Below are 26,454 nucleotides of genomic sequence, written 5' to 3'. Positions count from 1 at the left end.
CTGCCTGAAAGGAGGCTGTGGTGAGGTGGGAGCTGGTCCCTTCTGCTGTGCCTACAGTGAGTGCACCAGGGGAAATGGCCTTAAGCTGAGACAGAGGAGATTCAGATTAGATATTAGAAAATTTTTTTCAATGTTAGAGTGGTCACACATTGGAATAGGTTGCCCAGGGATGTGCAGTCATCATCCCTGGAGGTGCTCATGAGGCATCTGGATCTGGCACTGGGTGATGTGTTTTGGTGTCTTAGGGGTTACAGTGGTAGTGCTGGGTTGGAGTGGATGATCCTAAAGCTCTTTTCCAACCTTCATGATTCTGTAATTCTATACACACAATGTACAAGTAAAAAGAAATGTATAATAGACATTCAAAACACAGGAGCTGATGTTATCTGCCCTGGATTGATCAGTAAAACACAGAGTGGCATTAGTTTTGGTCTATTGACCATGGCCAACCTTCAGCATTACTCCTGGGCCAGCAGGCAGCTGCCACTGGGCTGACTTGCAAATGCTCCATAGCCGGTTTGGTTCTTGGTGATGGTGTCTGCAGGCTGATGATTGGCAACTGGTGTTCCTTTGAAGGAGCCAACAGCTTCTTTATCCTGGAATGCTGTGTATCCCTCCTTGGTGCTGGGATGTCTGACAGCTTTCCTGTCTGCAGCCATCAGGACAGGAGAACATCCAGGCTCAGGGGCTGCACAGTGCCCTTGCTGCAGTTTGCTCTTGCAGTGAGTCCTGCCTGGATCACTGGCATGCAGAGCTCCTCCCATCTCCTTCGGGCTGTGCCAGGGGAGCAGGCTCAGGTGGATGAGTTCCCAAGGGTCACATTTCACTTCTAGCTGGTGTTCATGGAGGCTGAGGTGCTTCATTGGCGACTCTTTCACTTGAACTCTGCTTAACTTGGGGCCCATCCCACTTCTAGGAATGATTTTGTTTTCTACATAATGTGTTCCAGTTCAGTCAGAAATCATGGCTGTCATGCAGGAATCTTGTCACAAAATTCTTTGGCCTTTTGCAAATATTACACTAGATTACATAATAGTTGTTCTAGTTTCATGATCTATGAATCTCTACATATATACACCATTATGCTTCTTGAAAAGGCAGTGGAAGCTGCTTTTCTTCTGCAGTATCTTCAATTTGTAATCACATCTTGCATTTAATAATTACTTAATACTAATGATGACCAAAGTATATTTGATTGAAGATTAAGCCCAGAAAGAGCAACAAAGTTAATTTGAAATGCTTGCAAACAGAATGCTGAAGTTACTGTTCTTATGAGGTTAGTTTGCCATATTTTAGTTTGCATCCACCTTCCTAAGTCAGCAGAACTCTGAGAGAAGAGGGTAGACTTTTTTCTATACTGGTATTTATAGTAGAACAGTTTGTAAAAAGTTTTCCAGGAGACAACCACCAGTAACATTCAATTACAACTTCAATGCTCATAAATTTAGGTTACTGACCCAAACAGGTAGGAGACAACATGGTTTTCCTTTTTGACAATGTTTGCTCCCTGAACCTCTAAGAGAAGACCTTGGTAGTCCTTAACGTGGCCTTTCCACTTACAAAAAGTGTTCATACCTCAGAAACTTGGCACATACTTTCTTTTCAATAGTTTTGATTGGGCTTTTTCTTAAATATTCCTTGAACTGATGTCAGTGTTTCCTGCTCTGTGATTATTGTTTCCCAACATCAGGAGCAAGTTGCCAAAATAATTGTTCCTCATATGAGTAGACCTTACCCACATGATTTGTTCCAGTGAAATCACTTACCTGTTTTAAATACTGCCTCTGAGACAAAGGGTGGTTACAGCATCAGACCTCCCACAGAATTTCCCTGCCAGTTTCATTCGTTCATAAGCACAGCCCCAGCCTGCTTTATCAAGTGTTGCCTCTGTAGCTGTACTGGTTCATGATCTGAAATTTCATTGATCTTTGTTGATGGCAAAATCTTAGATACAACTTCAATATAAGAGGAGGAGAGAATGTATTATAGTTGCATGAATTAAAAAAAAAGCAGTAGCTCCTTCCATTAGATGTATTTCCTGCAGTCACCCTGCAGGCAAAGGTATAAAGGCAGGTGCATTATGGCTTGGATGGGTCTACATTTACCTACTTAAAAGAATGTTTCTGTCTTCCTTGCTTCTGTGTAAAAAACCCAGCCCAGCTACCAAACACAGAGAAGCAAGCAAGCAATAACACAAACCTCTCAAAAGAGAGGGTGTGGAGGTGCTTGTGGCCTTAACCTGTTATTTCAGTGGCAGGACTTCTCTTCCTCTACAAATCACCAACAATATCCTTTTAATCATTAGAAACACAAGCATGAGTGTTTACCTTATTCCTAGAAGCTAAGCTAAATGGCTCCAGTAGCCTAAGAGACTGTGAAGAGAGATAATAAAAAGGCAGCTTCAAGATACACCTGAAAATAAGGTGCTTCTAGCTGTCATGTAGGGTTCCTTCAGGGAAGTGTCCTGGCCCCAGAGCCAGCTCAGGGATGCCAAGCACACTGTGCTCCTCTCTGGGCTGCTGTCTCACCAAATAGAGCTGTGGGTTACAGAGACATTGCTGGGGCATGTGGGGCTGTGAGGTGCTCGTTGGGAAAGCCCCCATTATCCATCTTCCATCTTTTAATGTCCTGATGTTTATTGAGCATCATTCAGTTCTTTTGCAAATTTCCTAGAAAGCAAGTAAGACACTATTTAAACTTCTCATAGAATGAACAGCTTCTAATATGCAAGGCTTACTAAATATGATGATTTCCTGTACCCTCATTTTACTGAATGCTGTGTCTTAATTTCCAGGAAACAGGACTCTTATGGCAACAGTTTTTTATCATCTTCTGAAGTAAATATCATTAATAAGTCCTAGTATAACAATGACTTCTCCATTTATGACATGTGATTTCTCTCACATACTACTGCAGGATGGTGCAGGTGTCAGGAGCTTACCTTGGTCCAAAATACAAGGCAAATTTCACTTGCTTGAGTAATTGCAAAATGTAAATGCCTAGAATATAAGGAAGGCAGAGATGAAGGGAAAATCTATCAGAGAAAGACAGAAGTACAAAGTCTTTGTCTAACCATATGATTATTGGCAAAACTATAGCAAACTTCCAAAAGAACTTTAATGGATTAACCAAAATGAAAAGCTGCTATATAAATTACTTGCTGTTTTCTCACAATTCTAATTATTACCATCAAGAAACTGGAAAGAATGCAAGTAATTATATATACAAACTGAAAAGGTTTAATAAATTATTTCTGGGTTTTAATAATTTCTTGAAATATTTTCTCTTACGGGCTTTTATACAAACCAAATGGTCTCATTTTACTCATAAGATGTTTTTGTTAAGCTTAGCAATAATTTTTCTAGGGCAGATAAAATAAAATAGTAGTGAGTAGTCATTTGGAAGCTATTGCTATAGCTTTCATCTGTCAGCACATGGTGTTTATGCTTTTCTCTGTTTGGTTTTGACAGAATATGGCTGATTTTAATGTATTGCATTTGATGTATTTTCATATCTAGTAACTGTGAGATCAGAGAGTAAAGGGAATATTGACAGGTCTGGTTCTAAGCCCTGATCTGTAAAGTGAGCTTTAATGACAAACATTTATAAAAGCTGGACCTTTGGGAAGCTGATAGAAGCTCGTTCTCCCTTAAGCAGAGACTGAAAGAAAAATCTCAGTGTTGCAAAAGTGGTTACATGGATGAAAAGCACCACTGTGTTTGCCTGGGGGGAAAAAGAGATATCTTCCTGCAAACCAGGTCTATTTTCTTCAAATAACCTTCAAGGAAACAACCTCTGCCAAGCTAGGAGCTGATTACCAGTTGCAGGGCTCAGACCATAGCCATTATTGTTTTAACATTTCTGCCTTCCTCTTTATCTCAGCAGGAACGAGGCTATATGGGCTGCCGTGTAACTTGACCTTCCTTGGAGATAAAAAGACAGATTAGCACCCAGCAATAGCAAAGCCAGAAGCAAAAAGACAGTATTTAGAAAATAAAGGAAAGATCTGGCACTGTATGATTATGTGTAATGTTCTACACTGTGCAGCGTGGGTGGCCTGATGAACAGTTCCCCTCCATGAAACCCAGACAGAAACTTGGGCTTGGTAATAGTTTCTCCATTTTTAACCTTGTCTGTGCAGAGGTGCTGTGATTTTCATCATGAAGATGCTAATGGTGATGATTTCCTTTAACATTTGAGAGTATGGGAAAAAATAAGGAAAGAAAAATGGAAAGGAAAAGTAGGAAACCTACATAAAATTACATTACTTGTAGTAAACAAAATGAATAGCAAATCAGCAGAAAGACCTGGATCTGAATCTTTAAGTCTTTGTTGTTGTTTTTGTTGTCCTCTGAGCTTTTCATGCAACAAACCAGTGAGCCCAGAGATCAGCCAGCAATTAGGCATGACATGCTCTAAGGTGTCTCAGGGATGCTAAAGAATGCTAAATGCTCAGTGATAAATCATTCAGCATCAAAAATCTGAAAAACTGTGTAAAGGCAGAAATGGATGCTGTCATGATCATCCATGGGTACTCAAGCTGGTGTGACAACTGTACATTGGATGGTCACTGTCAAAACCAGCCGAGCCACAGCTGCACAGCCATGAACTCCCAGTTAAATCATGAGGGAGGCACAGTGACAGATTTCCTTCAGCTTTTCTCAACCACTGCTTCATCTCAAAAACAAAACAAACCAAAACTCAGTTATGTTTTTGTAAAGATTTCAAGCCAAAAGCTGTAGAAGCTGTTTTTCCTATCAGACTATATGGCAGGTAATAAATACCTGAGGGTCTGATGGCTGACAACTTCCTGCATAGACATGGGCAGAAAACACAAATTCAGTAATCAAGTTTCCTGACAGATAATGCCACGTCAGTCTTCACACATCCTCACACTGTCTCATGTATCTTTAGGTTCTAAGCTCCTCAGAGCAAGTACCCTTGTGGTGCTCTGATCGCAGTTAAGAGTGTTTTAGTATTTTTACAGAATGTGTCAGACCAGAAAGGAGTTGCAGCTCAGTCAGCTCTTGTTAAATGGGACTTAAGGTTGCATCCTTGCCTTTATTTTGAATGGCTCCTCAAAATTATAGGGGATTCTGACTAAAGCCACAGCAAAATAACCTCTACTCCCAATTGTTTGTACTGATGCCAGTGGCAGGAAAGGGTGCTTGTTAAGAGGTGGCTTATTTGCAGCTTTCTAAGTCCCAAGTATTTTTTCCAGCTGTTAATTACAGGTAACAGAATACATTTTTCCTTGGGCCTTCAGAGTCACTGAGAAGTGTTAAGCTGCTCACACCATCCAACCTGACTTTGTTCTGCAAACAAAAACATTGTGTGCCTTCACCCACCTCAAAGATGACCAAGCTTCTCTAACGAGAGACAAAGAATTCAGTCACATGATGTGTTTAAAAAGCTTTATTTTCCTCACCATCCTACCTTGTGTGACTTGTGTGTGCTCGGGGGTGACCAAAAGGCAAAAATCCCGAGAGAACAAACTGGCATGAAGTCTGGTTACAGCATTCTGCCACAATTAAATGGTTCTTTTATAACTACTTGGTGGTGAAATTAAATTGGCTTTCTTTGTGTTTTTTCCTCCTTCCAGACTCTGACGGCACCTGCTCCATTCGCTGATGAAACAAGCTGTCAGTGCCAAGCCCCCCATGAGAAGCTGACCATTGCACAAGCGCGCCGGGGAACACCAGGTATGTGGAGAGAGCTACACCCACAGGATCATGGGCACTCCCAAAGCTCTGCTTCTTCCATACAAACATCTATTAATGCTTATTTGTGCCTTCTACTCAAAAGCAAAAGCCTAATGTCCAGTGCTATCAGGTAATGAGAAGAAACCAGCAACTACAGAGCCATGATGTTCTCTAGAAAAATAACAAGAGAAAACATTTCTAGTTAGAGTTTGATGTATTTGTGGATGTTGGTTGGAAGGAAGGCGTGCCAGCCCACTCCAGCCAGCCTGAAAATTGTGTTATGTAGTAGCTACCTTCTGGATTCTCATCTCTGGAAAACTCTTCTTTCACTGATATTCCTGATGATCGCATCAGACCTTCAGTGGCCTTAAAGATTACTTGCCAATTTCTTTATCTGGGCATCTGTGATTGGACTGGGGAAGCAGGATGATTTCCTGTGAAGTCCCAAATGTATCCTTCAGCCCCTCTCCCATATTTGAAGAGATTATTTTTTAGAAGGCTCTGTTGACTTACTTTACTTATTTAAAATAAGCTTTTAAAGTATGTCCACATTATAGGAGCAAGCTGCAGCTTTCCAGTCAGCTGTGCAAGGAACAGTGCTCTCTCTCCCACGGACCCTTGGATGTCCTGACTGCAGAGACATCTCTCTGCTGTCACTGAAGCACAGTCCATGGAGGTTTGAGCTCTGTTGATTTCATCTCCACTGTGCTTTTGCTTGGAGGTGACAAAGCATGTTATTTGAGAAAGCAAGTCCTTTTTCAGTCTGAAGGCTGCTACTGAAGGTGCTGTACAGAAAGAGTTATAAGGGTGGTAGCATGAGAAAGAAAAGTCACAGGCTCATTAGAGAGAAGAACTTGGGGAAAGTCTGGAAAAAGTGAAGGTTTGCATAGAGGAGGTAAGCAATTGACTTTTACAGCAGTAAGCTGTGGAAAAAGTCAAGGCAAGAGGGAAGGAAAGGGAAATGATGGGAAAAATCCATAAGGCATATCTGATTAGAAAGGCAGAGAGAAAAGAACAAGACATATGGTGGAACTCTGAATGAGGCAGAAAGATGACATTTTTGCTAAATTAGAATATGGGGATGATGGATGATAATAAATAGGGTAAGTCTGAGAGAAAACAGCAGAGAGTACAAAGAACAAGTAGTGTGCAGTATCAAAAACTGCAGGTTTACCTGTGGGGCTTTTGAATATCAGAACTGGGGTAAATCTGTGCAATCATCTGATCTGGGAACAAAATGCCATCCAGCAGAATTAAGTGCAACTTGTTTGGGATCTGAAAAATCACTGTTGTGTTTCTTTTTCCACAGTTGACAGACCTGTTAGAGTGTATGCAGATGGAATATTTGACCTCTTCCACGCTGGCCATGCAAGAGCTCTTATGCAAGCCAAAACTCTATTCCCAAATAGCTACTTATTAGTAGGAGGTAAGATCAGAGTTATTTATTGCACTGAATTTTTGCTTCTGTGCTTCACTATCAGAAAGTTATTGCTGTGCTCCCACCCCCAGCTGTTTATACACTATGACTTGAATGCTGCTTTCACTCAGGGGCTTTCTATAGGTGATTTACCTTGAATTACATCTTACAATTGCATCAATTAAAGTAAAAGTCAAATTCTGCCCTCAGCAGCACAGGCACAATTCCCATTCTAGTTAAAGCAGGTGCCTGCATGGCTCTGAGCTTAAAATAGCTCCGTATGAATAATTTACCTTTTTCAGTTATTTGCTCAAAATTGTTCAAAGATGGAGATGAGTGAATGAGAGCAACCATTATTTATTTCTGGCTCATTGGTCCCTTTGCCAGCCAGGCACAGACCATGACCTCTGCCTGCCAGGTCCAGACCCAGCCTTCAGCATCATCACAGAAGCTAAGTCTGGCCCATTGTCATTGAAGACCCAAATGTAGGTCATGAGTGGAATGTCATTTCAGTTCACAGGTGTCCCCAGGCAGGTTACTTTCTTAATCCTTTTTTTTTTTTTTTGGCTAAGAAAATCTTTTCTTGGTGTGTGCCTGGCTACCAGCTGTTCAGCAGTTGGCCTGTGCCAGAGGAGTCACTGGAGGGTGGCTCTTTCCTACCTAGCTGGCTGTGCAAGCCCTGCTCTCATGAAGCCTCAGAAATGTGCAGTTTGGTTCCATTTTCCTTGCCCCTCCAGGGTTGAGATATTCCTCGCAGAAACATTTCACAGCAACCTTCATTCAGCTGCTCAAATGCTTTACAGTGAACATGAGTGCAACCTTCAGGTACTATAAGGTGCATTATTTTGCATATTTGTCCCAAACAATTGCAGGGGTGGGAGGTGGGGGGGGCAAGACCCAGCACAGAGGAAAACCAAAATCTCTTTATAAACACATATTTTAGTTTTACTCAAGTTTGTGAAATGTGGCAATTCCCATGGAGCTTCCTGTGAGGTAAAGGACAAAAGTCCCTTTGTTAGGAAGGAAACATTAAGGAGTCTCTGGTTTCCAGCTGAGCCAGACAACTTGCAGAAGCAGCAAGTGGAAGTGCAAGACTATGAGGTTTAAAAAAAAATGCGTGTACATTTTGTTGTTGTTTTCAAAGGATATGGGGTTGCCCCAGATAAGGGAAGGAGCTTTGGGGCAAATGCCTGACTCCTTTGAAATTCATGGCATAGCTTCACTTTGCCCCTATTTTTGGTGTGAAGGACAAAGCAGCCAGCACTCATCAGCACCTTCTCCCAGCAAGGCACTGTGTGTTAGCATGTTTAAAAAATGGACACCTTTCCACACCCACATACAATTTGTGCTGCAAAAGCACCAGTGTCATATGTCTTTGTGGGCATCACAACAAACCCCTTCTATTTTTCTTGTGAAGACAATTATTTGGACCTAAGATCACTTTTCTTTTTGAAATGGACATTTATACCTTCCCAAATCAGTTATTAGAGCAGGATGACAGATTCAAAAGAAGTACAAAGAAAGATACTGTGTCTGCATTGTACATGAACAAATAGTAATCAGAAAATAAAATCAAACCTTTCTTCAGAATTCGAGCAAAAATTACTATTTCCCAATAATTTTGGTAGACTTTTTCTTCCAGGAGAGGGTAGCCTAAGGATGTCATAAAGGCTGTAAATAAATACAAATACAGTCTCTGAAGGGATCTTTCTTCTGAAAATGCTTTGATCACCATTAAATTTCTTGTCAGCAGGCATCAAAACTGACATAATGGGACAGAGTAGCATTTTGCTTGCTGAAATTCATACATATGTTATTATGTGGCTTTGAATTTTGCACAAGCTTGAGGGCTATCTAAGCCTTTCTACTTTCTATTTTTCCTACTTTGAAAGTCCTTAATGACCATCACAGCAAGAACATCCATTTCAGATCTCAGAAAAGACTGCATCTTTGCCAGCACCTTACCTGATAGGTTGATGTTTTCAAATTAGAAAGAAACAGCAACTGTAGGGTTGCTCTCACACTTCACTGCAGCACTGGTAATGTTACATTTATCATTTGTCAGGTACATTTACAGACAAAGATCCAAAGGCACAGGTTTGACCTGTGGTGAAGGACAACCACTGGCAACCCAGCTATAAATGGGTATCACATTATTCCATGTGGGGTGTCAAATGACTCTTGTAGCTGTAATGTTGGAAAGAGGTGGTTGAGGAGAAGGTCACTGGTTTTTACACAATGTTATGTGGGTAGAAAGATAATACCTAACTTTTACAGTCCTCTGATAATGTGGGTCTTGCTGCCCCTCATTTTAAAAGCAGTGACAAAGTATTGGCGGATCCTGAGTTAAAGATGCAGGATTTCTGGACCTTTAACTTTGCTCATTTCACTAGAGCATATGGCTTCTCCCAGTCCTTTCCTTGGGGCTTCCTTCAGCAGTTTCCATTTGAACATGGCACAAGCTTCACTTTTCTTTCTGTGAAGCCTGCTGAACTCAAAGCTAAGCTCAGAGACAGATTCCTACAAAGTTTTCTATGACTTGTTTTCCATCAGGATTTATTTAATGAGAAACGGTCCCACTGTGATTTTGAGCTTTGTTGGCAAATTTACCTTTTAGAGTGTTGTTTACATAAAAATAAAAAGCAGGAAGTGGAGGCCCAGAGAGGCTGAGGGGTCTCCATCTTTGGAAATCCAACTGGAGATGGCCCTGAGCAGCCCGCAGTTGACTCTGCTGGGAGGAGGGGGTTTGGATTAGGTGATATCAAGTGGTTTTCCTGCCTCGACCATTTTGTGAAACCTGAAGTTAGTGAGCACTCTGTGATTGTGCTCACAAAGCATGCTGTTGTTTGATTGGTTTGAAAGCATTGTCCATCACCCCTGTAATATCACAGCCCTTGAAATCTCCACTTAACAGTGGGATTGGTTTACCTTAGCATGTAAAGGATCCCACCTGAAGTGTCTTAAAATACCATACTTGGCCTCTGGCTGCAGCTCCAGAAAGAGAAGGTTGTCTCATCTGCCAACTCCAAGCAGAACTCCTAGATGCACTAGAACACCCCAAAAATTGCTAAGCTAATAACTAAGTGCTTAATGGATTTACCTAGTATAGTCACTCCTGATCATGCTAATTTTACTGAATGTGGAGCCATTTTGCTCATACTTCTATATTTTAGTTTGCAGTGATGATTTAACTCATAAATTCAAAGGCTTCACTGTGATGAATGAAACGGAGCGATACGAAGCCCTCAGACACTGTCGGTACGTGGATGAGGTCATCAGAGATGCACCCTGGACACTGACACCTGAGTTCCTTGAAAAACATAAGGTACATTTGTTCCCTTATCTCTCCCTTCCCCTTTGTAGACTGACAGTTGAGAATGAGCAAGTCTGAAATCCTACTAGGGGGAGCAAATTATTTTATTCAGTTAATTCCAGTCACTGAAATTAGGTACCTAGCATTCCTTGCCTCCATCTCTGTCAGAAAACATGATGTTTATTTTGCCTTTTTTTCTCAATATGCTGAGATGATTTCTCTACTGGGATTTTTGAAAGGTAAAATAACACTGAAAAAATTACTGATAAATTGACTTTCAGAAAAGGAGATGGTATACCAGGAAAGTTGTTACTTAGTGACTGAAGTCCTAAATTAAAGGTGTGTTTCTTATTAATGGCAACAGGTGCAATATATAAAAATACCATGTGCCCTCTAAAAGGCAGGATAGAGTGTTTTACATGCTATTGATTGCCTTGCAACACATATGAATCTTAACAAAAGCATAATTAAGTAGGATGTATTTTAGTGTCTACATCACTGGGTGACAGAAGGACAGCATGACAGTACTAGATATATATGTATATATGCACAGCTCTAAGGACCCAACATCAATTATCCTGCCTCCATGGTTTTGAAAGCCAAGGCTTCACCACTTGCACTATGAATAAAAGCAGGAGCCTGTTTTGGGTTTTGTACTTCATATCACACTGAGCCAATCAGAGTGATGAGGTAGTGGCAGTGCTTTTGGAGAGGAGATTTCTGTTTTTTTATAATTGATCATACAACACAGCAGTTGCTGGCCCAATTCTAGTACAATACACTAGGTGATGGCTTTAGGATGAGAATGTCAAAAGCAAGTTAGCTGAAGTCAAGAAAAAGATAACAATCCCCCAGTGAACCAAAATCTGGTGATGGTGATGTAATTCTTCTTCTGTTCCCTGGCAGATTGACTTCGTAGCACACGATGACATCCCCTACTCTTCCGCTGGATCGGATGACGTATACAAACACATCAAGGAGGCAGGTAAGGGCAGCTTCACATTTTTAGCACCTTCCTTTTCAGCCTCAGCTGAAATTCTTATACTGCCTTTTAACCAGAACTTCTGGGAGAGAAGCAGTAGAGGTAATATCACATTGTCTTACACCCTCACCCTAATGGTAGGTACTGCTGAGTTGAGCAGAAAGAAAACCTCAGAGGACATCCTTGGCTGAATTCCTGCCATAACCCCAAGGAAACCATTCAGATCTAGCACAAAACAGACCCATCTGCATTTTTAAAACAGTTTTATAGTGCTTCACTAAGAATTTTGAATGGATGAAAATGAGTTCAGTTCCCACAGCAGCCCAGCCAACTTTAGTCAGTTCTTGATAACCACAAACTGACACCTCCTTGATATATCCCAGTCCTGAATATGGGCAAGCACAGGCAACCTTCAGGAGCCATTAGGATCCACTTGCACTGAGGGTTCTTTTCATTACACTGGCAGAGGGTTTAAATCAGTATCAGAGTAATTAATTTCCATTACCATTTAGCAGTTTGGTTGACTGCCATATTATACTGAAAATGAAGATACTGAGCTCATTAGGAATTTGTGTCTTTTCAGTTCAAGGAAGATGAATTAAATTTGTGGAGATAACATTAAGCCACTGCTTGCCAGTAGTATCTATCCTAAAAGTGGAAGGAGGAGGAACAAACCACATCCTTCTTCTGCTGCTCCCTGGAGATGCTGCTTTGAGCCCTGGCAAATCCAGCCTCTCTGTTCTGCATAGACATGTATATTGGAGGCTTGAAAAAATTCCAGAGCAATCTGCCTGATGGTATTATGCCATGCAAAGTGACCTCAAACTATACTATGACAGCTATAGAGTAGCTATCGACCTGAGCTGAGGGAATAAGCTTTTTATAGCAGCACTTCTTGATCTTTTTCCACTTGTGAACCTCCCTGTGGTATCAGACTCACAGCCCTCCTTTGGGAATGGCTGTTCTATAGTTTCAGAGCCAACACCAGCTTCCTTCAGTAGGCAGTGAAAAAAGGCCCTTCTGGTAAGAATGGGTCACCAAGAGACATACTGCACACATGCTGGACAGGCAGCTATTTTACTTTTCTTCTGTAAGGTGCTGAGTGCACAGGACAGCACAACAGGAACTCTTGGTGTCACTGGATCATTACCAGACTTGGTGTGAGAGTGCCCAAACCTGGCACACCCTTCTCTGCTGTCACTGAGCACAGGCACAGTGCACACACAACCCCATGAGAAACTCAAAGTTAGCAGAAGAGAGCACAGGCTTGCAGCTTCAGGGAGCTGTGGTCCAATGTGTCTGTCACCACGAGATACCAGAGGAGCATATTGGGAATAATGTTAACTTACTTGTGATGAGTTTTGAGACCTAGTGCTGTAATAGTCCCTAATGCTCCAGAGCAGCATTATTACAATAATGAATTTCCCCTTTCTCCCAGAGGTTTTGTTTGAAATAGACCATTTGCACATTTTCCATAGTTCCAGTACTCCCATTTTCCCACATCAGATTGTTGGAGAGCAGAGAAGTGCATGGAAACCAGGGAGCTCCTTGAGTAGATTCTCATGGGCTCCCAATTCCTCACTATCTTCAGAGGATGGGAGGGCATATGGGCAGTGGTGAGCTGACTGAAACTGTGCACATCTGTGAGCAATTAGCTTGGAAAACATGGATCAGTCCAACACGTGAAGCAGATGAAAGCAAAGTCAGTGACTAAGGGTAATGTCCACCTACAGTTCCACTTCCAGCTTAACAAAGGTGGGGTTTGGATTTTGTCCATGTATTCGTGTAACTCTTATCTATAAAGGTTTCTGACTCAAAGTGGGTTTCATTGCTTCCAAAAATAGGTTCCTGAGTGACTGGTGGAAGCCTGAGAAGCAACAGTCAGGGAAACATGTCTGCTCATGATTAATCTATTTTTTTAGCAGAGTATTAATTAGAGATCAGAAGGAAAAAATATCACATAGCATTTAGTCACAAGAGGCTGCTAAGCTTCTTGATTCTTTCTCTGAGTCTTTTTCCAGCCCTGTAAAATTAAGTACCAATGCCTGCTTACTTTAAGTGAACATGTGAGGATTAATTTGCCAGGAGCTATAACACCATTTTAAGACAAAGCACTGCTTTCTTTTTCCAAACCATCTCCAATCTTCTCCCTCTCTTTCATCAGCAGCTTCATGTTGCAATTATATATAAGTGAGAGTAGTAATTTTTTTTGTAGCTCTAAATAACTACTAAACCAAGGTGTGCCTGCACTCTGCTACTCTTGCATTTGTGAATTGCATTAACAGTTTAGATGCTCCTGCTTTGGTGGGGAGCTGTTAGAAAGCCACATATATCTCGGTTGTGTTGAGGAAAACATGAGCAGTATTGATAAATGGCCAGTTTTCTTAGGGACTGATTTGTCAGAGCAGGGAGGATGGTTATGCAGCCACTGGCATGGCTGGATGGACATGGAACACTGCCCTTCACACACATGACACTTCATCTTTCTGATACAAACCACTGGCACCTCCAGGGTGTTTTCCAGTTACTGTAATGCATCTTTTTCCTGGCTTTTGTCAAGGCCAGAGGCTGGTCTGTTCTACTCAGCAGAACAGAGACTGTCAGATGGTGCAGCACGGGAGTGGAAATAAAGGAAAGGAGCAAACTTCCCTGCTCCTTTATATAACATTAAATAAGGGCTGTGCTTGTGGAAAGAACTGCTCAGTGAATTGGCCACAGCTGTGAATTTTTGCCTTCCTGGCTCAGTAGCCCCTGCCTGTTAAATAACTTCCACATCACAGCTGACACTGTACAGAGGGCAATTTTTAGTCTTTCTAAAGACTTGAGAGAAAAATGAGTAGTATAGCAACCTTGCCTTCCCCGAACTCGCACAGAAACAACAGGAGAGAACTCGGAATAAGGCAGAATTGCAAACCTCTTACCTTTGTCAGGCATTTTGATGCTCCTCCTCAGCTGTCTGCCACAGTGGCTGGTCCTGCCAAGCTTTATCAGCAGGCTCTCTTTTCCCACTTTGCTCAGGAATGTTTGTACCTACGCAGAGAACCGAAGGCATCTCCACGTCGGACATCATCACGCGCATCGTGCGCGACTACGACGTGTACGCGCGGCGCAACCTGCAGCGAGGCTACACCGCCAAGGAGCTCAACGTCAGCTTCATCAATGTGAGTGCCTCATCACCTCTGCTCCTCAAACACTCTCTGCTAGCACCCTCAGTGCAAAGGAAAGGTTAAGAAATTACATCTTCCTCATGCTGCTTTTAAAAGAGCTGGAAAGAATTTAAAAGACACTGGTAAGCTGAGGATAGTTTTAATTGCTCCTATTAATTAGCAGCTTAGTTTTCATCTTACACTTTTAACAAAGCTGCTGCTCCCCTTTCTTCCTTGAGCTGTAGGTGACAATGACACACTAGGAAGGAGCCCACCCTCCCACCAGAAGCTGCTCAACCATTCATCCAAGACATGATTTCTTTCTATATTCCTATTCCAAGAAGGCAGCACAGAGAGCATGGATTTTGAGATCCAAAGTTTCTCTACAATGTGATAGGATTAAAAAAAACCAACAAAACAAAAATGCTTAAATTACTAGGGAAAGCTAAAATGGTTTTCAAAAGACAAGGAAATATGCTAAGAAACTAGTACATAAATGATGCTGCTGTAGAGCTCAGAAACCACAATGGCAGGAGAGCCATGTGGTGGCTCAGATTATTCATCTTCCACATAGAGACCTGAGAAGTAAACACTTTATGGAAATTAGACTTTACCTTCCTTCATTTTCTGTTTCAAGTCTTGACTTGAGACCTCAAGATAACCCACATAACTGAAAACTCTGTTGTAATCTCTGAGATGGCTCACAGCAGGACTTCCCACCTCCCTCCTTGGAGCCTGGAAACCCCCTTGTGAAAGACTGAATTGTGTCATTTCATTAGAGGTTATCTCTTTCTTATTTTGAAGTCTGGCAGATAAACCCCAGATCACAGGGCATAAATATTTATTTCACTGTGCTTTTTTTGAAAGTCTTCTACACCTTTAAAAAATCTTGCTTGTAAGTACTTCACTCAGAAGGATCACTGTTGCAAATATCCATTAAAATAAGGCATGTTGGATGCCTTGAAGATTCTCAAATTTATCCTAAATTTATCCTTGAGCAGCTGTGAGATTAAGATACTGTTGCATAAGTCGTGCTTGCCCCCATCTCAGACACTGATGTCTCCTGAAGAACCTCTTGGCATGGTTGTTTAGCTTGCAGTAATTTAAATGCAGAAGTACTGATTTGTACTGGAGACTGTTCATCTCAAAATGGAACCCCCAGGATTTCACAAGAGCACTGGTCCTGTTTGCAGAAGGGCACTGGTTTCCTCATTAAAGGGCTGATCACCCTTTAGGTACAGAGGAAGTGAGGTTTCTTTGGACCTTGGGGATTTTGTTTGTGCTTGTGGTTTGCAAAGACAGTTCCTCTAGTGATTTGTGAGCTAGAATAAACCCTACTTCAGTGCTTGTTTTTTTTAAATAAATCCAAGTGGACATTAAATGGAGTTAACAGAAAATTAAAAGCCAATAGTGATCTGTGCTTCTGCACAGACCACCACACCTTCAAGAGCACAGCCTTGCTTATTTTCTTGTACCAAAAATTTGTGGAGCAGACAAGCATTTCAAGACAAAAGCTCTTTATTCCTGAAGTATTTCAGAAGCTTTTTCCAGGAGCTCCCTAATATTATCTTCTCTCTCTCTTTTTTCTGTATGACTTAGCAATTAGGAGTTCTCTCCTTTCTGTGAAGTTTGCTGGCCACAAGCCATTGGCCTACACACATCTCTGTTGCAGCCAGAAGCTCCTGTATTAGCCAGGCTCAGAATTTATGAGAGTTTTCCTTCTGCTCTGCAGAAATGCATCCAAAGAGACATTTTAGTCCTAGTAGACATCCAGGCTGGCAAGTCAGCAGCATGTGCTAGGAAACATAGGGAGATTTACCTTTTGCCTACTCCTAAATTTGAGCTGTTAATTTCCTACTCATATCCTTCACAAGATTCTTATCAATTTCAAAGTGCATTCAGTTTGAAAATACAGAAAGATGCATGTAGTGGATTAAACACAGTAAATCACACAAGAAACCTTTTCAATATGTACCTTCTGCATTTCATTCCACAAATGTTAAACTTGCATTTATAAAAACAAAGTGGGAATTGCTAACCAAGGCCATATGTATTAGGATGCATTAATGCAATTTTTTTCTTCTTCTCAGCTGTGTGTGGCTAATTATTTCTGAGTTTTTCATTAATCTTTGACACTTTTAAAACAGGAGAAGAAATATCGCTTTCAAAACCAAGTGGACAAAATGAAAGAAAAAGTCAAGAATGTGGAGGAAAAGTCAAAAGAATTTGTTTACAAGGTGGAAGAGAAGAGCCATGACCTCATTCAGAAATGGGAAGAAAAGTCCAGGGAATTTATTGGCAACTTTTTAGAGCTGTTTGGACCTGATGGAGCTTGGGTAGGTATTCTGCCATCCCAGGAAGTCTGAGTGTTTTTATTTCTCCTCTCTAACACAGGTGAAGAGCAGATACTTTTGCTGCAGACTTTGTCTCAAAAGGCAGCACAGCAGCGTAATGGCAAACCTGGCTGCTGAAGCCATTAATGCATACCAATATTGCAACAGCAGGATTTGCTGCTTCTGGCTGTTGCTTTTTTGGGATATCTGTATTTTGTGAAGGTGTGATGATGAATTTAGTACTGCATTCAGCAGAGCTGCATCACAGCACCACACAAGCAAACAGGCCAATACAGTCTGTTGGCCCTGTTAGCATTAAATGGAACCACTCCTACATCAGGGATCTTCACTGGAGGTAGTGAGGAAAAACAGGACCATTGGAAAGGTTTTCAGTAGTTCTCTTCCTTGTCTGTATGCAGCAGTAGAAGATTAATTTTCTAACTTCAAAAACTACTGATAAAAATTCCAAGAAGTTATTTTACTTGTCGAGTTCAGGTTCATCTAACTGACAGCAGGGAAGGTTCAGGTGGGACTGTAGCACTTCCAAAGCTCTTCTTGGTATGTGCTGCCTTCAGAGAGCCATTTACTAAAGGTGTAAGTGCCTTGGAAAGGCTGTTCAGAATTTGCAACAGCATCTTTCAGGAGAGAAACCTGCTCAGACCAAACTCATGCACTGAGTGGTGAGCTGGTGACACTTCAGAGCCCCAAAAGAGCCCTGGCCCCTATCTGTCAGTTCTGATAGCTTGCCAAACCTCAAGAAGCTTTGTTTGCTTGTATGACTTTTCTTTGCTGCATTGAAAGCAGTAACAAAGCTGAAATTGAATGTAGAGTTTGTCTGTGTTGGGATGAAAGCCCAGACCCTCTAGTGCAGGCACCATCTCAGACACTGCTCTGGTTGCAAACTCTGAGTGAAAAAGGCACCTTCTGCTGGAAGGAACTCAGCAGGGATTTTGTTTGTAAACAAACACATAGAAGAGTCACAAAGCTTTTGTGAGTTAAGTAGCTCCCATCAGTGCTGTGTCACCCCTCAGTGCTACCAAGTCAAGCAGTGCCTGCCTCCTACTGGAGTTCTCATCTTTGCACTGGCTTGCCATGTTGATTACCACTCAGTTGAGAAAAACCCAAAATTAGGCTGTGAAGGCTTCAGGACAGAGACTGTCATCATACAGCTACTTTTGTCACCCAAAGGCAGTGATCACTGACCACCACAGGCCCCAGCCACACGAGCAGTGAGCTTAGAACAGATTGTTCATTGGCACTGGCATGTTCCTGGGGGAGGGAAGGAAGGCTACTCTTCTGGTTTACCTGCATTGTCCACATCCACATGAAGCTTCCTCTGAGAGTTGTTGCCCATAGAGCTTGGTGTGTGTTCCCCATGTGAGATGGGCCTTTGGCCTCCACTCTGGCCTCCACTCAGGCCTCCACTCTGCATGTGCTGGATAACTAAAGCTGATGCTAACAGAGTATGTGCAATTCACAGGAGGTGAGATGAGTTTAGCTGTGCAGAGACAGGGAAGAAATTCAAAAGCATTGATCCTATTTCCTGGCTTTGCCCACTCAACAGTGCATGCAATGGCATTTTTAAAAACCTTTGCTGATAAAACATTTTACCAAATTGAATTAAGGAAAAGGTGCTCTGCATATGTCTTTTAAAATTAGAAACTCTTGTTTCCTGAGCAAGTGTTTGACCACAGAGTAGGAAGTCTGGCACAATCACAGGGACCTTTGCTAAGAACAAGAGGAGTGAAATCTCTTCACAGTGTTGTAGGAAAAGCATCAGTGACAGCAAGTGGAGAGGTGGTGTAGCTTTTTTAAAATCAGTTTGAGCCTTGGCAACAGGAAAGACTTTTAAAAAAATGATAACTTACTATTAGTGTCAAAACTGTTATTAATGCTAATTTGCCTTATCACTGTTAGTTAGAAGTTGCTTTTAATGTTGACATTAAAAGTACAGGAATCGTTATGGGCATGCTGGATTCCTAGATCAGTAATTTGCATGCCATTAATATGCTATTATTATTTCACAAATAATTATTATAATATACTTTATGCTAGCATCAATTTTCTAAAAGTAAGGGCTATGTAACCCACAGAAAAATGCCTGCTCGTGAAAGAGGTCAAGATGTCAGTTTTCAGATGTCTGGATGTCTGTAATTCATTGGCAATTTTGCCCACCTGTGCAATCCCCCTGTGTATATGTTTTCTGCAAGAGAGTCAGAGAGGTCAGAAACAATGATTAGTGTGGCATGAAACTTGTCTGTGATGTGAGACAGGACCACCACACAGTCTGGCACACAGGGCCTGATGGCAGAGACACCACTCCAGGGTGCAGGAATCCATTCCAGCTCCTCTCAGACTTGTACAACAGGCACCTACAGCTGAGGGCAGAGGAGAGAAAGCACAGCTCACCGGGCAGGGTTTCTGTGCCATTGTCTCTCAGAAATGTCCCTTCAGATGAGGTGTCCCTTCAAGGGCTGGCTTCTCCCTGCTCAGCACACAGGGATCCTTGGGGAAGGTTACCTTCCAAACCTCAGACATCATCAGGGGCTCAGGTAAGACAGGTTGCAGCTGGAACCTGGGGATGGTGTTTAGGCCACACCACCTGTCTGCAGCTTGGACCTAAAGCGGCCTTGGAGCAATCAGCAGCTCAAAAGCAGACACCCAGCTGGCACTTGCTTTGTAAAGCAAAGGGGTATCAACATACAGGCAGTAAAATTCAGAAACAGGCAAAATATTTATTCCCAGTAGCGAGTTTGTCAAAAACAAACACTCAACTGGTTGGGTGTACCTGTGTACCTGAACTTGCTTGATCAAGGCTTTGAAATCATTTCCCTACCTGGAAATCCTACCTACCTGAATTGGTAAAGGACCACAGTGCATCCAGCCTTGTCTCACCCTCCAGCACTCCAGGGAAGCCGTTAACACTTGTTCTACTTCTTCAGCACCCACTGGCCCAAGGAGCTGCTTGCCTGCAAAGGGCATGGCTTACTGACCCTGCTAGGGCACAGCTGGAGAGAAAGGTGTTCTGAGGCAGGTGAGTGACACCACCTCCTCCTCCTGCAGAGCTGTGCTTTTAGCCAGCAGCCTGCTGGTTCCAGCTCTAATGCAGGAGGCAACGTGGAGGGGCTGGGCCTTGCCCTGCTCAAGGTGTGAGTGCATCAGTTTGTTCAGCAGCAAACTCTTCACTGAAGGCCTGGGAAGCAGGTGTCCTACAGCCTGGCTGAGGAACTTAGCAGGAAGGTGGGATTCTCCTTTCCAGACCTGGCCTCTGTCACTAAGGCACAGTCAAGTACTCCACATGGGATGGTGCAGGCCAAGCCAGGCTGGGGCACTTGGATGTCCTCCAGCACTGCCACCACATCACCACAAAGCGCTGCTGTGCCACTGAGTCATTAGAAGAACAACTGTTTGACAACAGAAGGCAATCAAAGTATTTTGAGTGGCCAGGAAAAATATATTTCATATCAAACATGGGGTTCTTTTTTTTGTTGGGAATTATCTTCAGTGAGAGGGTGAAACAAGCCAACAGAACCTCACATTTCTGTGATCTCAAGAGAAATTTTGCACCCCTACCACTGAATTATAAACAGGCTCTGGGGCTTTGCCAGCTCTGGTGACATCCTTGCTGCTCTCAGCTGCAGAAATCCTCCCCCATCCAAATGCTTCCTGGCACCATTTATCAGGAGCAACCACCATCTGCTAATTATTGAGATTTTAGAAGTCTTAACTAATTTGGACCTAGCAGTAGTGCAGGGTAGGTAACACACCATGGGGGTTTTGCTCAAGAGCCTTGAGAAGTAGCTCCAGGCAGGAACTGTTCTGCCACTCTGCACTGCAGTGAAATCCAGGCTCTAAGTCAATAAAGGCTAATGTGATGAAGATGTGAATTAGGAGAGGGAGCTCACAGAGGAACAGCTAAGTTCAGTATTTGTGCTTGATTTTTAAGCCCTGGGATTTAGCAAACACCCAGAAACCTGAGGGGTAAACCAGCATCTGCCTCTCTGCTGGCAGGGAATACTGAGTTTCAAAGAGGAGGAGAAAGAGCAGGATGAGCAGCCAGATACTGTCAGCACAGGGCAGAGTCACTGCAGAGGGATGGGCAATGGGAACAGCATGAAAACTGGGCAACTGCAAGCTGGATCTCAGCTAAAACAGGCAAAGCCACACATTCTGCACAAGTATTTTCCTCTCAGACCTGAGTGGTAACTTAACTTTGTCGGGGCTGGATCTTCCTTTCAGCCGAGCATCGCCTGTGACTCAACTGCCGGTCCTCCAGCCAAGGTTGAGGCCTCTTACCCCCCATGCCCAGGAGGAGCAGCAGGGCACTCGGATTTGGCACTCCCCATGTGAAGCCTGCAGCAGCTGCACAGCACACACTACGTCTTCCATAACCCAGCGTGACGCAAGGCCACATTGCTGCTAGAGTAGAGGCACTTGCCTTAGTGTAGCAGATTGCTTGACTGCAGAGGTGGCTCTTCCACCCCACCAACTCTGGCAGGCCTCCACTCTGCTTTCCAAAGCAAAAGTGACAATAAAGCTCCAAGCAAAACATAGAGCCTGCAAGTGTTTTCTCTTTTCAACAGACACCCAAATTGTGACATTCCCAAACTCAGTTTATGGGTTTGGGTCGTGCCTGCTCCGGGCAGCTGGGGAAGTGGCTGCCAGTACCTGGCAGGCACCAGGCTGTCTCCCTTAAGGGACAGAGGAATAAAGGCTAGGAAAGCCAAGAAGCTCAGGAGAGGGGTGGTCCTTCCCAACATTCTAGAAGGAAAAGGCTGTGGGAACTGGAATATTGGGTGTTCAGGCAGAAAAGTGACCTTTGGAGATGAGAGTGTGACCAATACATGCAAAACCCACAAAGGGAGTGCCCCGTGTGTGGCTCAGGCCAGTACACACGGTGTTCCCACACTGGGGGTGGCCCAGCTGAGGTAAAAGCTTGCATGTCAGGACCAGGTTATCATCATGAGCACAGCAGAGCAAACCAGCCACGCTCCGGGGCTCTGGCTCCCTGCTCGCTCCCCGGTGAGAGGCACAGTGCAGCCCCAGCCTCCCCTCTGTGCAGTACTCACAGAGCATCTTCTCACTTTGCTTTTGCAGAAGCAGATGTTCCAGGAACGAAGCGGCCGAATGCTCCAGGCTTTTTCTCCCCGGCAGAGCCCCAACAGCAGTCCTACGCGAGGCCGCTCGCCGTCCCGCTCGCCATCTCCACCCTGGGTCATCAATAAGACCTCCCCTCCCTCTTCTCCAAAAGCTGCCTCTGCCTCCCTCAGCAGCATGAGCGAGGGAGATGAGGATGAAAAATAAAATATATATTTTTTTAACCATGAGACAGAAGAACAAGCTATGAACTCAACCACCGGATGGGGAGAAGCGTGAGGAACACCAGGGGTGTCTCTGACAGCAGGGATCGTGCTCTGGGAGATGTCAAAAATGAACTGGAGCACAGCAAGGGAGATCTCGGGAAGAGCTTATCCCATCCCCACTCCCTCACGGTGCTGGAGGCCCAGCCAGCAGCACTTGCCAGGCACAGCCCCAGGGACTGGCAGAAAACCACACCCATGTGCAATTCCTGCCCCTGTCCTGCTGCTTTCCAGCTGCTGCTCCAGGCACCGAGGGGGGCTGGCAGGAGCAGCCCAGCTGGCTCTGGATCCAGACCCAGCACACAGGGAAGCGCTGGCTGCAGCCTGCAGAGAGAGAAGATGCAGTTGTACCCTGCTGACCTTGAGCTCTTCTGGCACGTGAAGGAATGGCATTGCTGCAGCAAATATGTTGAGAAACTGGGAATAAAGTTGGGGGTTTTTTTCATTTTGAATAACATCTACCCCAGAGCCCAAATCGTGCACTGAAATGAAGAGATCTCCAGGCAAGTTGGTGGAAATCCATTTAACATATTCAGTGCTGCTTGTTGACCAAGCCTCTGTGGGGTGTAGGTAAGGAGTTGGGCTTTTTGTTTTATCAGATCATTCTCCATGTTCCTAGTGCCTGAACAGCTGCCTAATTACTTCTGGTTTGCTCCCTGGCTTTGCACTTTGAAGGCAAGAAAGTAAATGAAAAGACAGCCATAGCTGGAATGTGGTGGTGTAGGAAATAAGACAGTTTGAAGATGCTGATGGTTTTTACTGATGAATTATAAAAATATCCCAAGGCCTTTGGATGTGGCCTCCTAGGAAAACCTGCTGCTCCCAGCTATGTATCAGCAAATGACAAGCAAACAGTGCTGTTGTCACATGGCATTCAGCCAGTACAAACTTCTCATCAAACTCCAAACAAGATGTGTTCACAGACACACTGCCCCTGCAGAGGATCCCAAGGTTATTCCTCTACACTAATATGGAGAAAAAAATGAAAAAAAGAACAAAGAAACTTTTTGAACAGGATTAGGCACAACTGTTTTCTTTCTCTGTCCATGACAGGTGTACAGCCTCAAGCAGAAACACAGGTGAAGCTCTCCCCTCAGTGCTGATCTTCCTAGTTGGCAAAGCCAGTCCTGCCTGACACCTGGTTCCAGGTTCAGTCCCTCAGCTGACACCTGCTGGTGTGGCTGCAGGAGCTGGCAGGATTCCTGAGCCCTGGGGCTGCCCCACAGCTGCAGGAAACCCCCAGCACTGTGCCACTGATGGGGCTGTGCCACTGAGGCCACTTGGCTCCCAGCTTGCCTGGCACAGCTGCTTCAGTGCACCGGCACGTTGGAGGCTCCCCAGCCCAGCAGCAGCTTTGGTGCCAGGCCAGCAGGTGACAGCTGCCACTGTCCCTGTCTCGCAGGCAGCCTGGGCAGGGGGCTGCAGCCACAGCAGCACTCCTGCAGGACACGCTGGCTGCTGGGGGCAGCAGCAGCAGCATTTGCTGGATCCCTGCACAGGCAGCACAGGAAATGCTGGAGGAGGGAGGGCTCCATGTCTCTCTTGAGAAAAGGCTGAGGGACCGAGATGCCCAAGCACGTGAGGTGGCTGTGCTTGCTGGCAGCAGCACCCCTGGCTGCTGTCCTCACCTCCCTGGGTGACCTGCTTGGTAGGCAGGCACCTTTCCAGATACTCTCCTGGGCAAGTAAATTACAGACCTTGGTACCAGGCACCAAATTAGCCCCACACTCTGCTCACTCCCTACAGCTTTCATCCCTCCTCCACTACGAGGTGATTTTTCTTTGGCAACCTTTTGCCAGACACTTCTCAGACCACCACAAGACCAAGTACAACATCTCATGCACTTTGTCCTCTGGAGTCAAGCTAGTTCCTTCACAGCTGCAAAAACAGGTGAGCAGGAAATAGGGTGGAATGTGCAAAGGGACAGCCACAGATATTTCAGCTGCCACCAGCTGTGTGCCTGATGGGATGATGCAATTAAGACCTTTCTCAGCCTTAGGCAACCTGTTACTGTAATTTCATACCTGGGATGCACTTGTCAGTTTTTCTGATTCTTTGCAAGTCTTAAGTCTTCCCATCACAAACCACTCCTCCACCACAGGAACTGTCTGCTCCTACTGGTGCTGTTGATAGACGAGCCATATCCACATGCAATGGAGGTGGGCAAGGATTTGTTGTTCTTGGCTTTTCCCATTGTTTCTTGTTCATTTTAATTTCCTAGCAGTTCCTGTTCAGCAGCCCTTGCTCAGTGGGTTAAGTGGAGACAGCACCACGACTTGTACATGGGAAGTAGAGAAAAACTCACCAGTGACCTGTTCTTAACAGAATGTTTCTCAGGGTCACAGGTGGCTACCCAGCAACAAAGCCATATTCTGTTCCAGGTGTCTTGTTTGCATTTAGGATATCACTAAGCTGAAGCCTTTGCCCTGCTGGTACATTCATGTGCTGTCTCCTGCAAACCAGACCCTCATGGTGTCTGGACACGTGGAAGACAATTTTGCACTTCTGAGTCATGGTTGGGTTTTCCTTTTCACAAGTATTGCTTTAATTTAGTCCTATTTATCAGCCAAGCTCCATATGAACAATAAAGTGTATGACAGACACAGCTGCCTCTCCCCTTCATTTTACAGCATCTCTGGACAGCTGAACACAACCTGCAGAGGAAACCCCAGTGGTGGCACAGTGACTGTCATCCCCATCCTTGGTAGCCCAGGGCTTTAGGCCCCCACAAAGCCACGAGAGCAGCTCTGCCAACATGTCCAGAAGGCTGCTGCTTGTTGTGCTGCTCTCTGCACTAACAGGATCACCTCTCCTTGCCTTTACCTTGCAGGCAGACAAGTGTGGGGGAAGGTGAGGAAGTGCTTGCCCCAGGTGGGAAAGTGCAGCATTAGACAGCAGCAGTCTGATACCTTCTTTACCCTGCCCCAGCACAGTGGAATCAGGAGTCAGTATTTTAATTCTTACTTCAAAGTGGAAACAAGAAATGGTGCTTTTGCAGCCATTCTGGTTCCACTGCTGAAAACCATCCCCAGCAGCAACCGAGTTGCTCTCATGGGTGCCAAGATGATGTATGGCTGTGCCAGATGGAAAATGGCAGCAGCAAACATGAGCCACAGGGACAAATCCTCAAGTCCTGACACTGGCTTTTGGACTTGACTCTTCCCTGAACCAAGTCAGTCTCGTGTACAGATATTCCTGCTTTGCTCTTTCCCATTTGTCCTTTCTGTGAGAAGTCAGTACCTGCAGCAGCTCTAAAGATTATTTATTCAACAGTCCTGCCTCAGGCAGAGAGAAGCTGAAACAGCAAATGGAGGCTCAGGACTTCCTGGCCAAGACATTTTTAATTACAGAATAAGCAAATTTCAAAGTCATTGAGCATAGGAGAGAAACTATTTAATAGCACAGAGTACATCAAAAAGCTCCCACATAATCCAAGGCTCCCTGTATCACCTGAGATGGATTTGGGTCTGTTTCCAGCAGTGCCTTGGTAGCACTTGGGAGATGTGTAAGGAACACCCTTGGGATCGAGCTTAGAGTGTGCAGCCCAGCCCAGGGGGAGCCTTGTTCTGGTTCATGGCAAATCCTTCAGGAGCAAGGCAGTCTCTGAACCAACACCAGGCCTGTCAGCCCAGCAGGAGGGAAGGTTTGATGCTACATTTGCTTGTAAAAGGGTACCAAACCACCATGAAAGTCCCCCCTGACCTTCTTGTAAAACAGAGCTGAAAGTGAGGCAGAAAATGGAGCCAGGGCTTTGCCTCTTGCATGGAGACCCTTTCAAGTATCAAACCATCTTAAGAACTCCTCTTCTGACTGGATTTTGACAAGAGCTCACTTTCCTCTCACAACACAATGTGTGTTCCACAAGCACACACACACACACACAGGTGTTCTCTGCCCTTTTCTTTCCAAAGGGAAGGCCCTTTCCTGGTGTAAGGAAGGGCAGCATTAACATTTCTAATCCAAATGGAAATCAAGGCCACTGCCTCATGGCTCTTCCTGAGGGGAGAAGGGACAGACACAGACTGAAATAAAAACAACTGAAAGCCCTTGGACAGGCACTTCCTCTGTGCCAAGTGGGGAATGTGGGACTGAGACTCCAGCAGACCCTGAGGTGCTCCCCAGGACGAGCATTTTCATTTCAAAACTAACACATTCTCCCAGGGGAATGCAGCAGGTTCCTGTGTTACACAGTTCTTCACAT

The 26,454-nt window shown here is 44.2% G+C and overlaps 1 protein-coding gene across 2 annotated transcripts in view; it reads left to right on the top strand.

The window, feature by feature from the left end:
- Positions 1–25,679, top strand: part of PCYT1B (phosphate cytidylyltransferase 1B, choline) — a 32,406-nt gene extending 6,727 nt beyond the window's left edge. The window contains exons 2-8 of one of the 2 annotated variants that reach the window (XM_054272241.1): positions 5,603–5,702; positions 7,012–7,128; positions 10,293–10,444; positions 11,339–11,417; positions 14,433–14,575; positions 16,708–16,896; positions 21,991–25,679. In XM_054272241.1, coding sequence (XP_054128216.1) covers positions 5,603–5,702; positions 7,012–7,128; positions 10,293–10,444; positions 11,339–11,417; positions 14,433–14,575; positions 16,708–16,896; positions 21,991–22,197 — 987 coding nt within the window. In that variant the 3' untranslated portion in view covers positions 22,198–25,679. Of the gene's footprint in view, positions 1–5,602; positions 5,703–7,011; positions 7,129–10,292; positions 10,445–11,338; positions 11,418–14,432; positions 14,576–16,707; positions 16,897–21,132; positions 21,443–21,990 lie in introns of those variants that run through there. The other variant, XM_054272242.1, reaches the window with a different exon arrangement.
- The last annotated feature ends 775 nt before the right edge of the window (positions 25,680–26,454 follow it).

Source organism: Melozone crissalis, unplaced genomic scaffold (assembly GCF_028551555.1).
Source record: "Melozone crissalis strain CALT ecotype California unplaced genomic scaffold, PUWL_Pcris_2 ptg000013l_1, whole genome shotgun sequence".
Taxonomy (NCBI): Eukaryota; Metazoa; Chordata; class Aves; order Passeriformes; family Passerellidae; genus Melozone; species Melozone crissalis.
This window is presented reverse-complemented; position numbering and strand designations above follow the sequence as displayed.